Source organism: Zeugodacus cucurbitae, chromosome 4 (genome assembly GCF_028554725.1).
Source record: "Zeugodacus cucurbitae isolate PBARC_wt_2022May chromosome 4, idZeuCucr1.2, whole genome shotgun sequence".
In the NCBI taxonomy this organism is placed as follows: Eukaryota; Metazoa; Arthropoda; class Insecta; order Diptera; family Tephritidae; genus Zeugodacus; species Zeugodacus cucurbitae.
The window spans coordinates 47,360,630-47,378,726 of NC_071669.1; the positions used below are offsets into that span (position 1 = coordinate 47,360,630).

At 33.9% G+C, this 18,097-nt stretch overlaps 1 protein-coding gene across 1 annotated transcript in view; it reads left to right on the plus strand.

Moving 5' to 3' along the window:
* Positions 1 to 18,097, plus strand: part of LOC105221002 (probable serine/threonine-protein kinase cdc7) — an 87,278-nt gene that overhangs the window by 60,987 nt on the left and 8,194 nt on the right. Inside the window, exon 2 of the mRNA XM_011197621.3 lies at positions 14,674 to 14,961. Within this exon, the coding sequence (XP_011195923.2) occupies positions 14,674 to 14,961 (288 nt within the window). The remainder of the gene's footprint in view (positions 1 to 14,673; positions 14,962 to 18,097) is intronic.

Sequence of the window (18,097 nt, forward strand, 5' to 3'; positions counted from 1 at the left end):
TCTAAAATCTAACTCGACATTATAGATAAGGCAATCTGTCAAGCGTATCACGACACGATAAGATAAGATAAGATCCCGCTGACAAGGTATTAGTAGATATATCGTAATATAGCCGCATTCGAGCCGTTCGATATCAAACGAGGTTTCAGACAAGGTGACAACTTTTTATAAGAGTGTACAGCTACTGGCGTACGCCGATGATATCGATATCATTGCAAACAACACCCGCGCCTTTAGTTCTGCTTTTTCCCGACTGGATAGGGAAGCAAAGCGAATGGGTCTGGTGGTGAACGAGGACAATACGAAATATCTTCTGCCATCAAACAAACAGTCAGCGCATTCGCGTCTTGGCTCCCACGTCACTGTTGGCAGTCATAACTTTGAAGTTGTAGATAATTTCATATACCTAGGCACCAGCATCAACACAGATAATAATGTCAGCCTTGAAATCCAACGCAGAATTACTCTTGCCAACAGGTGCTACTATGGACGGAGTAGGCAATTGAAAAGTAAAGTACTCTCTAGACGAACAAAAACCAAACTCTACAAGTCCCTCATTATTCCCGTCCTACTTAATGGTGCAGAAGCGTGGACGGTGTCAACATCCGATGAGACGGCACTAGGAGTTTTCGAGAGAAAGGTTTTGTGGGAGATTTATGGTCCCTTAAACATTGGCAACTGCGAATACCGCCGACGATGGAATGATGAGCTGTATGTGTTGTTCGACGACATAGACATAGTCCAGCGAATAAAAAGACAGCGGCTACGCTGGCTAGGTCATGTTGTTCGAATGGACGAAAGTCGAAAGTGCCCCAGCTCTGAAAGTTTTCGATGCAGTTCCCGCTGCTGGAAGCCGAGGAAGAGGGAGGTCTCCACTCCGATGGAAGGACCAGGTGGAGAAGGACCTTCTTCACTTGGTATTATCAATTGGCGCCAAACTGCCAAAAGGAGATATGCGTGGCGCGCTGTTGTGGACTCGGCTATAACCGCGTAAGCGGTGTCTACGCCATTTAAGAAGAAGAAGAAGCCGCATTCAAAAAGGAGACCTTTTACTCCGATATTAAAGTATTAATACTAGCCCTGAGCTCGCTGAGTCAATCATTCAGTATAGTCGGTATTATTATTAACGCACAGAGTCTATTTAAATACTTGTTCTCTGTAAAGTTTCCCTTGTTCTTCTAGTTACAGGGGCTCATTGTCACTTTCTCCTCTAATGTGTAGTTTTCGATAGACAATCGGTAATCACACCTACTTCTTAGTGGTTAAAGCACGCGACATCTATTGACTAACTAACTCAACTCAACTTCCATATTCAAACATTGTCTAATAGGACTCTCCTAACTTTTCGACTTAAAACAATTTTATATTAATCAAAATCATATCATAAGGTTTTATTGTGTTTTATTAAATTGTGGTCCACTGAGAACATTTCATTTTCAATTTAATTCTAAAATTTAAAAAAGATTTTTTGGAAGAAAACGCGACTGAGTTTGTTTGCTACCGCTTCCTTGGCGCCACATTTTTAGTTTCAGCACCAATCGAGATGAAGTTTACTTACCTTACTGAGTGTTCAAAAAGCTTTATCCGACGTGACTTACTTATCATTTTCCTTCCGTTAGCTCATTCCTTCCCACATACATTTTAGCATTGATTGACAATTCATTCTAAGCTCCATATTGTTATCAACACCTCTTAGTGACACACTTCTGTCATAAATTAGACCATAACTAAGACAGACTTTAATGGACTTTTAATTCACAGTACAATATTTCCAGACAGTAGTATATAATATATATGATTAATCTATTATTAATTTACAATAAATACCCAGACATTTAACTCATTGCTTATGAATGCAAGCAAATTATTATATAAATACCACAAACATATAATTAGTTAAATTTCATTTAAGTGGCAAGGCTGTCAACGCCATGCTCCAGTAATTTCGTTGTTCGAATTGGAGTAAAAGAGGTAAAAATTCAAATTGTAAAAAATAGACTGAAAAGCAACAGATAAAAATTACCAACTAAAGTTAGTTAGTAAACAAAAGCCACTAAAGAGCCAACTGCGGAAAAGCAACGGCCATAAATTTAGAAACACATACAGCCGTACACAACACATGTGCAATCGAACAAAAGTGCATACAAATTCAGACATGTAGAGTATGTAGATACATATGTATGAAAATATATGTGAGAATAGAATACAATAGAGCGTTCATTCGTTCGGCGACCTGTAGGAAATGCGCTATCGACTGATAGGCAGTTTGATAGGTTAGCCAGTAAAAGAACATTTAAAATTTTTGAAAAAAATGGCTACCAGTCCCTTTAGCTTTTCCCAGACTTCTTTAACTCATCTGAGAAATACGTGTTCTAGAAGACCAAATTGGAAGAATACAATGGATGTCTATCCAGTTCGTCTCCTAATTCCTCCAATTCGCCCGTCTCGACGGCAAAGGTGTAAGCTGGTTCGAGATAGTAGAGCCCTGTAAGGTTTTCGGTATTCTCCAGATGGTCCATATAGATAACACTTTCTGAATCTTAGGAAATCATGTCCTTGTCCCTCACTTGTTCATTTGACAGTTTTCGCCTTCTTCGGAGCAAGCTCTCCAAAAGAAGTCCATTGTTTCGACTATTCATGCTGGATATGAACCACCAAATGTCGTGTAATAACTTCTCAGAACATAGAAGTCAGCTAGTGACCCTACCTAATATATTTAAAACCCTAATCAAAACGAGGGAAAATATATTGCGACCGAAGAAGACTTCAACGATAATTCTGACCATATTACATTATTTCTTTTCCGATTAATCAAAGTCAAACAATTTCCTTCACCTTAAACAATCCTTTGATACACGTTCAATAATAATTTCTTTCAATGACATTACGTTTTCCCTACAGGGTCCGCTTTCAAAAGCACACCATTGCTTGTGTGTGCCGTTTGTCCATGATTCCCATGGCTGCGCCAACAGTTCGAGTTCGAATGCTTTGGTGTTTCATCTCGTTATTACCATAGTTTCCAAGTTTGTTTGGCATGAATGAGTTTACGCTCACTTGGCGCCCCTCAGCGCTATTCCACCTGTGGGTTATCGCTGGCACAAAACACTGCTACGCTGTCACATTACGACCGGTGACGGTTGGCGGTGGTAGTGGTGTTGGTGTTGATACCCCACAGTCACTACACTTTACAATGCCTGTTGATCGTCATTGCTCGTCTCGCTGTGACTGGTTAATTATTTCCATTCCCTCATTCCCTAGTGATGTTAGATGTCTTGTTGTTTGTTGTCTGTTGTCTTAGCAATCAGCCAAGAAGCAACAGGTACTCGCTTAAATACCGATAAAAGTACAAAGCAGAATTGTTGATGACTCAAGAGGGTCGGTCTCCCGGTCTTTCAGCTGACTCCAAGTTTTATAAGCTCTGCGGCGCTTTTGCACCAATGTTGTCAGTGTTGTTTAAGTTGATGTTGCTTGCAGCTACCCTGCTGTGTTTACTACCGCTCATCCGCCTTTGGACGTTGATGAGTAGGCAGTTATGCACTTGTTGTTGCTTTCGTAGTTGTTGTCATAGCATTACATGGTTAATGAAGATATGATACAATGGGGTTGTGGCTAATGAAGTAGAAGTTAAGTGTGTTTTACATGTTCGTACCTCTTTCTCCACAGGAAGCCAACAGCAATCAATGGGAATGAGCGCAGTCAGGAAATAGAGTGTCTGACAAGCGAGTTGATGTAAACAGTGGTTATCAAGCTAGACCTAAATACGTAATGACTTTACTATAGTTGGTTAAGCTGTGAGAAACTGAAGCGGTTATGTAACTTTTTCGGGTCATACCAATCTATTGATTGCGACCAACAAAGTGTCTAATTACGACTAAATCTCACTTTGTTAGTTACCTCAAACCGAAATACTCTCATATGTCTAATACTTCTTATGGACTTTAGTTCAATGAGTTGATGTCTGTTTTATTTCATTTTTTGGAATCTAAAACTTTAAAGAACCTTCTTGATATTTAATCTACCTACATTTGTGGAGAGTGTCCTAATGTTTTTCTAATAAGTGGATGAAAACCCGGAGCTGGTATTCAAGATTTCATTTCATATATGTTCCAACAACCCCCAACTTTCATAAATACACCTAAGTGATCCCTAATGGTTATCTTTTAAGCGACCTTTATCATATCGATTGTCAGCATTGCTAAAATGACGTCTTGTTATTCTTCAAATGAAAGCTACTAATGGATGTGATGACCTGACGAGTTTTTATGGAACGTTTTTTTGAATTGAGAAATATAATCGAAGTATAAGAATGTCAGAGAGAGTCTACGGAGCATAGCACTGTCATAGAAATATAATAAGTTTTTTTATTTCTTTAACCAAAGTGTAGTTCACACGGCATTAATTGCTCAATGATAATGTTGCGAGTGTAATCCGGCCAATTACGATGGTTGTCATAAAAAATGTGGGACCTTATTAACAATTTCGCAAAAAATTCACAAAAATAAATTTGTCATCCGTACAAGAGTGCGCCTAATTAAGTGGTGACACTTATTTAAACAATTTAATTTAATAAATAATTTTTGCAAAAACCCTCAAAAACCTTTCTCCGACTTTCTCACACATTTATCAACAGTGATAAGTGCAAAGAAAAGGCCAAAACATCTTACAAGTACTTTGAGAAGAAGGAGAAGAAGACGCAAGAAATGCATCCGCTCATTTGTTTGCCAACTGTGTGCTTATTAAACTCGAAACTGCGAAACTGATGACAAGCGAAGAAATGTCACTAAAAACCATAAACAACATAAGTTGCTTGTCATCAACACTGTCAACCGTAATCATAATCGCAGCACTTAACAACAGCAACATTGCTTTCAAATGACAAAAAAAGCATTAAATTGTTATAAAGACTTTTAGTCATAAATCGCCAGAGTGCTTTGTATAAAATGGCATACATACAGTAAAAATTAAATAAAAATTATTATAAATAAAAATACATTCAACAATAGTACACAATTATAAGTGATAAATTATAGTAAACTATAAGCAAACAAAAAATAATAACAATTGCAAAAAATACCAAAAAAAATCAATTTGAAGTTGCGAAATTTTTTCGGGTTATTAAGCCCCTTAGACCTCCTTACAATGTGTGAATGTTTGTTACAGTAAATTTTTGAAATAAAAAATATGAAGGATGAAAACTTACAGTTAAAATAATACTAATAATTGTATATAGAGTGGAACTTACATACATAACTCGAAGATCTCCATAACTTGAACTTTTGAATTGGCAATAGCGTTTAGAAATCAAATTCATACAAATTTGCTTCCATAACTTAAATATCTTTAACTTGAAGTTCTCCATAACTTGAACTCTTGAATTGGCAGTAGAAGTCAAATTTCATACAAATTTCCTTCCATCCAACTCAAACTCTTCGACCAGGGCATAAAACAAAATTTAAAATTCTATCGACGCAGAATTTTAAAACAGTCCCTGCAAGGTATAGGATACAGACGACAAGAGCCAAAAAATAGCAAATTCCAACAAACAAAATACATACTCGAAGTCTCCCCTAACTCGATTTTTTTTAAGATTATGGTGATTCGACTTAGAGAAGTTCAACTGTATTTCAAAATATAAATATTTTAGGGTTTCTCTTATACTGTAGTTCTCATCTATATATTATACTTTGATTAAAGAATATTTTTTAGTTATAGCCATAGGATTAAGAAAGAAAAAAGCCATCTGCCGATCGAATAAAAAAATAAGCGGTTTCACCTGGTTGGAACTCAAAAAATGTGCATGTGACCATCTCAATCGGTTTAAGAACTATCGATTTGCTGTTTTTTATTACCGATTTTTGCCATAATCCTAATCGGGTTTATATTTGAAAAACTATCAAAAGTTACCTCCAACCATATCAATTGAGGAATTTACTGTATGAATATAACATTTTGATCTCTAAAATATCGGACATAAAAATATAAAACGTTTACTACTACTCTATTCTCCAGAATCTTTAACTCCGGAGCCCTAACCGAGGTTTTATACCAAATTTACGGATTATATAGTTTCCGATTATCTTCCCATAAAAAGTTCTTAACTCCAGCTTAATGTGAATATACAGGTTATTTTTCGATAGTAGTTCGTGATTCACTTTATTTAATGTTTTTATAAGTTATTCTAGAAATATTCCCAAGATTGGAACGTAATTTTTACACCTGCTATCAGAACCAGAAGTCCTTGACACAAAATGGGTAGATACCACCCATTTTAGCGTTTTTTATTTCATCTATATGTTCTTACATTCACCATAATTAGTTCTAATAACTCTAAGGAATATTGATGATATCGTTTCTCCATTTTGAGTGAGATATTTGTATTTAATTTTTTCTATACCCTCCTGTTACTTTTCTTAGAAAAATATTGCTATATACTCGCGCGGAGTAGTACATATACATATAAGCAAATAGCAAGTTTTACTTGAAGTTTAAAATATTAAAAGCACTTACTTAGTACATAATTTTATTACCAAAGAACTAGTTTGAAGTAGACGGCACAATTAAGTATTTGTGAAATTATTTTACGGCGCTCTTAAAAAAATGTTATGCTACAGAATTGTTGATTTACATATGATACATTTTATTATCGGCCATACATTAGTGATACACATATTCACATGTCATTTATTTTCCAGGCGTGTATAAACTCTTAAAGTGCCATTAAAATGTAGGAAAGTTGTGTGCTTAAAGTTTTAGACAAAAAGCTCTAGTAATGCTATTTTTATGCAAACCAGTATTTATTTTAATAATGTGGATTGTCAAAGGAAAGTCGATTCTAAAGTTACAGTAAGTTTAGTTAAAGCTACTAAAAGTTACTTGAAGGTGTATTTAAAAACTGAAAACAAATATTAAATTTAAAATAAAAGCACTTGGGCACTAGTATTTAGTTTCTAAATAATTGTTTTTTATTTTTTTTTTTTATCTTACTCTTATTTCTAAATATGTCACACCTACAATTATTGCTTAGATGAAAGTCATAGAATTTCAACATTTTTTTTTCGAGTACAAAATTAAATTCCCGAGAAAAATATTAAAGCTTGAGGTGAGAAAAACATAAAGCAATTAGGTTTTATTCTCCAACATTCTTAGGATTAACCGAATTTTAAAAACACTAAAAATATATAGAAATTAATATCTAAGAACTACTTATTTAATCACATTCTTATTCATCTTAATCCAATCCAATAAGCTCTCACACAGGCACCCAGTCGTTCAGTGATTCCACATATTCGTAGTTAAGTGGCTTCAACTCTTTCTTCACCACATGATGGTGTTCTTTGTCGTGTTTCTCAGAAAACGCGTTGAGTAACTCGGGATCGATATCAAGCCAAGGATCTGGCCACTCATACGCTTGTATATTGGCTATTAAATAAGCCAATGTTGCCAAGAATATTAAGAACACAAATTTCACTGCCATTTTCGCGAATGTTGTTTGAAGTTATGTGGATAAATCGTAGTATTTATAAGTATTTCGATTGTGGTTGATATAGAATATCGTTAAACTGTACTAACTGTTTTATTTGTTTACAAATATTTGTACCGAACAAATTTATATCAGCCTTTTTGTTGAGAACACAATCACTTCCTATATCGATCGTATAAATTGCATATAAATCATTTCAACTTCATATCAAGTGCTTTTCAACAATTGAAAAACTTTTTTAAAAATAAAACTTTTTTTAAATAGCGGTATTGGAATTTTTAAATATATATCCCATATAGTATGATCTTTGCTTTAGTACTAGTAAACTCTACACACGCTTAATGAATGAAGAAACAATATAAAATATTTTATCTCACGTCAATGTTCAAAAAAATATATATACATTTTGTTTTTCATGAATTCTTTGTACTTATATATGTACATAAATACACATATTTACTTTACATATTTGCCTAACATGTCTGTTAGGAAATTTTATTCTATTTATCTGAGACTTTGCCAGCTGGAAATATTTAATGCATTTTTTTTGAATTTTTTCTTTTTTATTCCTAATATATGTATTTTGACAAATATTTTTCGAAAATTCTAAAGACATATCAGCATACAAGTCTAGAAACGTTCCTTCACTTTCCACTACTACTAGATCGTCCACATCTTCTTCTTAGTTTTGAAACATCAGTGATATTTTTTCCGAACATAAATGACCAATTGTCATATTAGCTATTTTTGCTCCCATCTCCAAAAAAAAATCTATAATAATCTTCTAATGAAAGAAATCTAAGAAGTTTTATTAACTATGTAAGACCAACGCGACAGCCGGTTCTACGTATTCGGTATAGACCCTGACTTTTATCCGGCTAAAAACTGTCAAAGCGACAACATTCCTCAAAATTATTTTGGGAATGTTTTATGCCGCTACAAAACAACGGTTATTTTTGACACTGTCAGTTTTTTGACACTTCTGATAGAGTCTTCTATTTTACACTCTCTAATTAGCAGAACTCCGTCGAAATATTGTTTATTCAAGTGGGTTCTTATACGCATACAATGTCAACATTTCAAATGTCACGGACGTTCGAATTTGAAGCACTTTTACTTCAAGTCCACTGTTTTTTGTTGTTTTTTTCTTCTATTTACATTTAATTGTAACAGCTGCAGTCTATTTAAGTATTAAGCCTGTCTTAAAAATAAAATCAATTTGTTTAAATAAAAATACGGAAAATTAACGTAGACTTGTTCTTTTTGAAAGTCAAGGTTTCAAAAATATAAAGGTTTCAAAAAATATACATAAAGCCTTTTATAGGAGATCAGATCAGTACATATTTTTATATTTAGAACGATATTGGAGGTCGAGAATCCCACCACTCAGAAACAGCTTTCGATTTCCATTTCAATAAAAAAATTAACTCTGAGCATATATCTCAGATATTGTCTTCCTCGACAAAGCTTCTCATAAAGTTTTGAAGCCGGTCTAAGGGGCACACCTAGGGTAATGGCATAAAAAAGGTGATTTTTGGGAATTTTTATTAAAAAACTACTTTATCAATTATTTCAAAGTTTTAAGAATATATTTATACATGTTTCAAGAATATACAGTGACATTAAAAAAAAAAATAAATATTTTATAAGTTATAGTCGATCTCCAAAGGCGCGATAAAAAGGTCCTTCACTGTGATGCCGGCCTTCTCCGTGAATGAAATATAAAAAAAAATCTCCATAAACTAGATAATATTGTCTGTACAATGACCTACGATAAAAAAAATCAAAAATTGACAATATGGCGGCATTTTAAAGAAAATAGTCGAATTTTACCTAAAATTTTGGTAGTTTTTGGCCTGCCAAAATTCGATTTTTTGATCAGATCAAAAATCGATAGGTCATTGTACGGAGAACTATACAAAGAACATGTAAAAAAACTCGATAGTGATCGGATCATTTGTTTTTGAGTAATCACTGCAGTAAATTCGGTAAATGATGTTTCGAGAAAAACGCGTTTAAAGATAAAATGATCGTATTCACTGTTACCGAGCGGCTGCTCTTTAAATTGCTATAACTCAAAAATTATTTGAGATATCGATTTGAAATTTTAATATGTTTTTTTTTAATATGAAATCTACCGAAATATGAACCAAAAAAAAATTAATTTTTTTGAAATTTCACACTAGGTGTGCCCCTTAATATTCAATTTGATAAAATCCTATTCGAGAACAACTTCATCCATAATTTTTAGGTTTAGCCTTCGAATTTAGAGAGTGAGAGTCAACCGGGAGACAAAAGATTTTCCTGAAGTGTATATTTTGTCTGTCTTCGTATTCTGCTTCGCCTAAAGTTAAACATATCGCCTAACACCTTGCTAATGTGTTCTAGATATACTTTGAGTGCCCCAATCCTGAGTACATTCTTCGGTTCGTTCGTCCGAATATAAGTTTTGTGCTTATATAGCACACTTAATAACGTGATTCCGAGAGGACGTAACGTAAGGAATAATTTAATAGGTTATCGCCGAAACTAACCTAACTTTATTTATACACGGATCTAGATAGTTGCAAGTGATTTAATTAAGATTTATTAAAAGTGAATATTTCATTTAAGCTCACACTCTATTTTTGCTGAAGAAGTAAAAATTAATTAAATTATTCACAGCTTATTATTTGAAAGCACTGCAAAAGCTTTTAAGCGCATATATGTAGTATAACAAATTATTAATTAATTGTGACCCAGAAAGCAGTAATACTGACAAAGTATTGTGTGCCATATACTCACATTCATAAGTACACATATACCTATGTATATGTATTGTTCTCTTCAATGCAGATTTGCTTTTAATAAAAATCATGCATCATCATTAATTAATTATATATGATTATAAATAACGAGTATGTACATATGTATGTGTATGTGTATAAATATGTGGCTTAATAACATAAAAATAGCCCATTGGTTCCATTCTTTTATACAAAACAAATTTTTGCTCAATTGTGCGATTTCCATCAAAAAAAAAGTTATGAATCTTTATGCAAGTCAACATTTGTGACTGACATACATACACACACACATACACACACACACTGCCATACAGAGCTTGTCTGCCGCTTCGATTGTCTAAATTTTCTGTTGATGATGCGAAAGCAATTGGATCGCTTACTGCCGGGTTGTTGTTACCAGCAAATTGCGGCAGTTAATAGGCGACACCAACAACCACAACAATAAAAACAACAATAGCAACAATGTTGGTCATAATTTGTGCCACAGCCATTTTTTTCGAGCCGCAACCATTTTAAATTGTTAACAATGCAGAAATTTTGTTATGAGCGCAAGAAAAAATATGGAAAAAAGCGTTTTTGATCTGTTGTGCCAAATAAGTGCAACAAATCAGCGTATAACAATGACAATTGATGACACATTCACTCAGTGGTGAGCGGTTGCGGAACAAACAGTGCGTGCAAATAAAATTTGCAATCGCATTTATTTTAAGTGGCTCACGTAATGGCTTCGGCAGAGGATTTGAGCGTAGATTTTGGTGCTTTTGAATTTCATTGATAGTTTGGTGTGGTGGTGATTTTGGAAAATATTCGTACACTTGAAAAATAAAATACTTCAAAAATTTAATTTTTCACGGTTTAATATTTCAATAAAAAATAGTACATATATTCGACTTATTCGAGCATATGAGTTTAATTAAGTGATTAAAAATTTCAAATATTGTATAGCGTTCCCCAATAGTTCCTAAAAGGATTGTCTTGTACTATTAGACATGAACAAAAGAGACAAGTTTTAGATGAGCGTATTCTTGTTCAGAGTGAAATTCTCACAAAAGATTAAACTCAGTACATTTGTAGTCCGAAGATATAACTGGCGATTGTTGGTGAAGCTTTAAACTCTCTTTTCTGAAAATTTCAATATTCTGTAGAATTAAAAAGATGGTTAGAGTAGAATAAAAATTTTAAATTACCAAATATTCAAAAATGATTCTAATGTAGTCTAGAATTTTTCCAAATTATCTCATTTTAGTCTTCGTAGCTTCTTCTAAATCCTCAAATCCAATCTTCGAAATTAATTCAGTTTGCAAGTCTTTCTTTATCACATCAAGAGGCGAATAGTATTTCTTAATAGTTTGCCGTTAAGCATGATCAAGCTTTGAGCACGTTTAAAGTTCATGTAGAAAAAGAAAATTATTAAGTAGAGTTCATTCTGTCAATCAATCTACCCGATGAGTATATATCTAGATTTATGCATCAAAAAAATCTGCATGATTTTGACTCTACAAGTCGCTCATTATTCCCGTCCTGATGTATGGCGCCGAAGCGTGGACGATGACAACATCCGAAGAGACGACTCTTGGGGTTTTCGAGAGAAAGGTTTTGCGTAAGATTTATGGTCCTCTGACCATTGGCAACGGCGAATACCGCAGACGATGGAACGATGAGCTGTACGATTTATACGACGACATTGACATAGTTCAGCGAATAAAAAGACAGCGGCTACGCTGGCTAGGTCATGTTGTACGAATGGATGAAAACACTCCAGCTCTGAAAGTATTCGATGCAGTACCCGCTGGAGGAAGCCGCGGAAGAGGACGACCTCCACTCCGGTGGAAAGACCAAGTGCAAAGTGACCTGGCTTCACTTGGTGTTTCCAGTTGGCACTTTGTTGAATTCGGCTATAATCGCTTAAGCAGTTTCTACGCCAAATATATATATATATAATTGAAACTTGTTCGGAGATTTTCGGCAACTCATTATTTGCAAAAAAACAAAAAAAAATTATTCCCACAGGAAAAAGTCTATGGGTATGATATCACACTATCTTGGTGGCCAATCGACCAACCCAAAACGTGAAATTATCCAATCACCGAGTTGTTCTCTCAGTAAATTCATTGATTGATGTGATGAGAGGAACATCTTGTTGAAACCATATGCCGTCGAGATCACGAGCTTCAATTTTAAGCATCAAATAGTCGGTTATCATGGCGCGATAACGGTCGCCATTAATGATTACGTTCTCCCCTACATCATTTTTGAAGAAATATGGACCGGAGATTACGTAGAGCTTGACACGACTCAGGCGTGATTTGTCAAAAAAGGCTATTGAAAAAAGTACCTCTACTTGGATCACCCTGTAATTACTATTTGATTGCAATTCAAGCGGTCCAACTACATATGCATATCCAACTTGTATTGCTATTTCAACAATAAATAAATTTGTAAATCTATATCTTAGACTATACCAATATCATTTCTAACTCTCGGAGATAATTCCATTTTTTTTGGTATTATATGATGTGCCTAGGTCAATATTATAGAGGCTATAAGTCAAATAACTGTGATAGAAGTAATATTGTAATCTGGGAGGCCCCGTTAAATGATAAAAATGCCAAAAAAATACTGTATACCAATGTATGTATGTATTTCATTGACATATCTTCGAAACTCGAAGTGGTACTATAAGGATCTAAACCGTTCCGTTAAATGTTTAAAACCAATATAGTTTGCAAATTTCAATCTGGTATAGCCGAAACTCAGAACAATAACACCGATCAACACGATTTTTGGATCTGACATCTACATACTAAATTTTAGTTTCTTCTATGACAAAAATAAGGAAAAAAAATTGTTCCCGTTAAAGTTTGCTTTCGTAGAAATTGGAGCAATTTTTCAATTTTTAAGCAGAAATTACAGATTTTTATATTTTTCTACAATTTCACTATAGATTATTTTGATTACTGACTTTTAGGTTAAAATAGCCTTCGCAAAGTTTCAAATTTTTACTTCTAACTTTAATAAATTCACCGCAAATAAAACAGAATGAATCAACATCATTTTTACACTGACTTGATGCCATTTTTTTTTGTTGACCGGTGTAATCTTGGGATCATTTCAGTGGAGAAACCTAAGAACTCATAAGGATAAGCAGTTAATAGATAGACACAGATTACTTTTCCGATCATTTCTATATCACACGTTAAAATTTTAGTTCTCAACTCTCAGTACTTACATGCACCGAACCGAACGAGCTTAAAGCTTACAGGAAAACTTCTATTTCTAAGATAGCAAGAAAAAGCATTTCTCAAAAATACATCTCCATAGCATTTAGTGGACTGTAACTTGCAATTGCAATGATTAGTTAGTGTTGCCAACTAAACGCAATTTTTCAATTTTTTACAAAAGAAAGCTTCACAAACGGTTAAGCGAAAGCAAATTTGATATTAAAATTTTGCAAAAAAAAGTCCAAAAATTAAGACAAATAACATGTCCACAGTTTTTACATAAAAACTTTAGTTTTTGCACTTTTACAGCAGTCAGACTTTCCAGACTTTCCTTGTTGTCACTCCAATTTAGCTGCCAAAAACAGCCGAAATTAATCAGATAATTATTAACTTTCAAAAACGATCAAACTAAGGGCATAACTGTATGACAGCAATGCGGAATTTCAGATTTTTTGAAGTTTTACGAATACTAAAATATAATATGACTGTGGCATTTAAATTTGACCATTCATAAAAGTCGTTTTCACACTATTTAACATTACTGACTAGCCTGTGTGTGAGTGTTTATTTGAAAATTCAAACAACATAATTCAGACGCGTACTTGCATTTACTTCGATTTTTTTTTTTAAATATATGTGAGTTTATTTGTGAGTGTTTGTTTGAGCCAAGACAGACATTTCTTGTACAATAACTTTAATTAAACATTCCAACTGTAGCATAACATAATTAATGCTGGACGACCACAATATGCCACAATTTGAATGAAAGACAAAAAAACGCAAAAAAAAACAAAAACACCAACAACAGTAAATTAAAACACTTTAATATTAGCTACACGTGATCTTAACACAACGCATTTAAATGACTATATATATGTATGTATGAGTGTGTGTGAGCGCGTATTTAGGCATTAGCGAACGAGTTTACTGAAATTCAAGTGGCACAACTTATTGCCACAACGCTTTTAATTTGTAGAGGAAGTGTATCGGAAATGCTTAAAAAACTTGTTGATGCAAGCGCACACACACATATATGAAAGCCTACGCATGCGCAGAGCATTATTTGCATGCCACAACAAGCCATTGCACACATTAAAGTTGTTTTTGTTTGAAAATAAAAATAGAAAAAAATGAAAAAAAAACACATTTATTAAATTTTGTTTTGCTTCCCTTCGTTTTTTTGCAGGATGACAATCTCATGTTTGCTGTTGAGGCTGAAGATGACGTGAACATTATGAACGATGATGATGGCAACGCAACAATAGCAATAGCGCAACCACCTGTGGCTGCCACACGTTCAACGCTAACGGCTCATTATGCAGCGGGCGCGAAGCCTCCTGTTGCTGCGCGCACCACACCCGCCTGCATTGAACAGCGTTTGCCCGCCTTTAAGGCACACAGCGACAACTCGGCCAATGTGCAGGTGGTGTTGTTGCAAAATCAAGTGGACACACTGCAGTGGCAATTGAAGCAGGTAAGTTTTGTTGTAAATAAAATGTTGGAATTCATATGAATTTTGTGTGGGTCCGCAATGTCAATTTGACAAAAAAAACTTGAAATACTATTTTATCATAGTTGTTAATCAGAAATCAACTTTTTATTTAAACTATAGAAGAAGATTTGAATTACAAGTCTCTATAATTTTACAATTACAATTTCTCCCAAGTGGGTCCAATATGGACCTTTTTTACGGGAGTACTAAACATAAGTTCATTCCTATAAAAAACAATAACGGATATACAGTTGAACTTCCATGACTCGAACTTCTATACCTCGACGTTCTCTTAAACTCGAACTATTGAATTGGCAATAGAAGTCAAATTTCATACAAAATACCTTCCGTAACTCGGAAGTCTCTCTAAATTTAAGTATTTTTGTGGATTATTGCTTCTCTGCATACATCTCTTATACCCTAACAAAGTATACTTTTGGATAGACATTTCGTTCCTTATAGTTGAAGGATTTATAGAAATAAGTAAGAAAGGGTTTAGTTTGGGTATAACCAAACATGTTTTACTCTCGCAATTTTTTTATTTAGTTTTATTAAGATGCCGTATATTCGGCATAAAGTCCACAAATAATTTCTGGGCCGATTTCACAAATTTTCACCACCAAATTATATGATATCCAATATTATATATTAACTTAATTTTTCTAAAAGCCCACCGTATTGTTGAAAATCCCAATATCAAGTATGTGGGGGCTAGTGGAAGTAATGACCTGATTTTATCCATTTTTGTCACAGAAAAAAGTTATCCACAGACACAGAGGTCTTTATATTTGATATCTGGGGCCTTGAAAAGTTATAGTCCGATACGCCCAATTTTTGGATGAGCGATGCTACACCTCTTTATACAAAGTTTTATTTCGATACCTTGATAGATACTTGATATATATGTTGTAAAATGATCGAGTCGGATGGAATTTCAGATTGTGTAAAATGGGAGATGTGGTTGTTAACCCAAGTTTTATTAAAACATCTCAATTTTTAATCAAGTTGATGTGTCGCTTACACTGACGTAGGAACTGACAAATAGAACGGATTTCAAATCTACTCGTCATCCTGAACCCTTTTGTATATATACCCTATATTATGTGATTCGAACGACGTGATTCGAGAATATTGGAAAAAAATCTGAATTTTTTCGATATTTCTAACTGCCTTCAAACCGCGAAGTTAGCAACTTCAGGCCTTAAATCATATACCTAAATATGCAAGGACCGAAAATCTCCACAAAAAAATTCACAAAAGATCGATTCGAAACTTCTCTGCTCGCATTTTTTGGGCGAATTAAGACAGCTTATATCTCTACTGAAAAGCAATCATGTCTGCATTGGCATCTACGAATGACTTTGATATTGTATCCCGTTTGCTTGCACTGATCCAGTATAATAAACTTAGGCACTTACTTAAACTATATCAGCTACAATTATAGATTAATCTCAAGTACAATAAGAACTCACTTAATTATGGACACTTGAAAAAAGGACTAAACAAAGCAATATTGTCAGATCTTCAGATAATTTAGATCCAGCCAAGTTTGCTGGCAATAAATCAATTTATTTTCTGGAAAAACAGTTTTTGAAAAATCAAACGAAAAAATATTTTATTTATTATTTAGTACATTGTATCTGGATATTGAGAAGATATAATATATATTAAAAGAGAGATATCAAAGAATATTGCATGAAACTTATTATTGTTCCTATATCTAGTTGTTTCATTAGAAATTTTTGCCAATATTATTTAGAAAAATTATGATATCAAAATTAATGTTCAGTTATGGTAATATCATGTATAGATTTTTTATTTTAACTCTACCAATATCCGGGAAGTACATTTCATTGTAGAAACCTTTCTCTCAATTGATACCAAGCGAACATATACATGTGTAAATATATAGATGATGATATAGATCAGTCGACTGACTTTTCTTTAATTTCAATAATATCAATAAACATCTAAACCTTCAATAATGATCATCACTCTTTCACTTAAGTTTAAAAACCTCTCGAGAATCAAAAGACTTAAGCGAGCAACTCGATCATTCACCGCCTCTCAGGCACTCATTGCGTCAAGTTACATTAATTGATTGATTTCACACAAGCTCAGTATGTAATTTGCTCAATTACAATAACTTCCCAGTTACTGCTCTATACAAAAACAAAACAATGCGAATACTTATAAAACAAATAGATAATTGAAACCGCCACAGTTCTGTTCTGCTCGTACAACTCAATTCTTAAGTTATGTAAGACAACCAAGTGGCAACGTGTAAAATATGCTGTTCGAATTATTATTTCCGTTCTCATGCCTTTTAATGATAATTGCGGCGGCGTTCACACGTATGTTCATTAGTATGTATGTATGTGAGTACCTTTGCCGCGCCGTGGTAAATCTATAAATGCGTCTGAATAACATCTATCAAGTGCCTAGAAAAAAGGTTTACCACACGGCAGCACAAAGCGGTGGCAATCATTTGTTCTATGAAAGTAAACAGCAATGAAATGCGTATAAAAAGTTATGTAATCTGCCGCTTCCTATAGAAGCCTGTACAGTAGAAGAAAGGAAATGACGCCCTCTATCCACATTTGTTGTTTTGCTGGGCATTAGAAGGCACTTCTGAATCACAACTCGCTTAGAAGCTGCTTTGTTTGAAGTGCTTGTGATTTTCTTTTGTTTTCTTCTAATTTATTCTAATATATAGTCCATTTGAATTAGAATAGAATTGAAGCACAACCTAATAACCTTGAAAATGATTGGAACATATGCTTGAAGTAATATTTATACCTCACTTTGCTTGTGACTTTATTTGTGTAAAGTGTATGAAAATAAAGGCGGTATGCTTTGTTTACTTGATTTCCTAACAGGATGCCAAATTTCAAGAATAAGAAAGTTGATGAAGAACTGAGCTGAACTTTATTCAGCATATATAAGATTGACCTTGAAATAACAAAACCTCTCCCCTGAAACCGTAAAATGTATTCGGAGGTTATACGGATCTAAAATCAGCTATGTATATACATAAGTGTCTCTAATTTACGGCTTTTTTCTAGATCTTAACCTACAAATATGTACATATCTGGATCCTATAAGTTTCATTTAGATC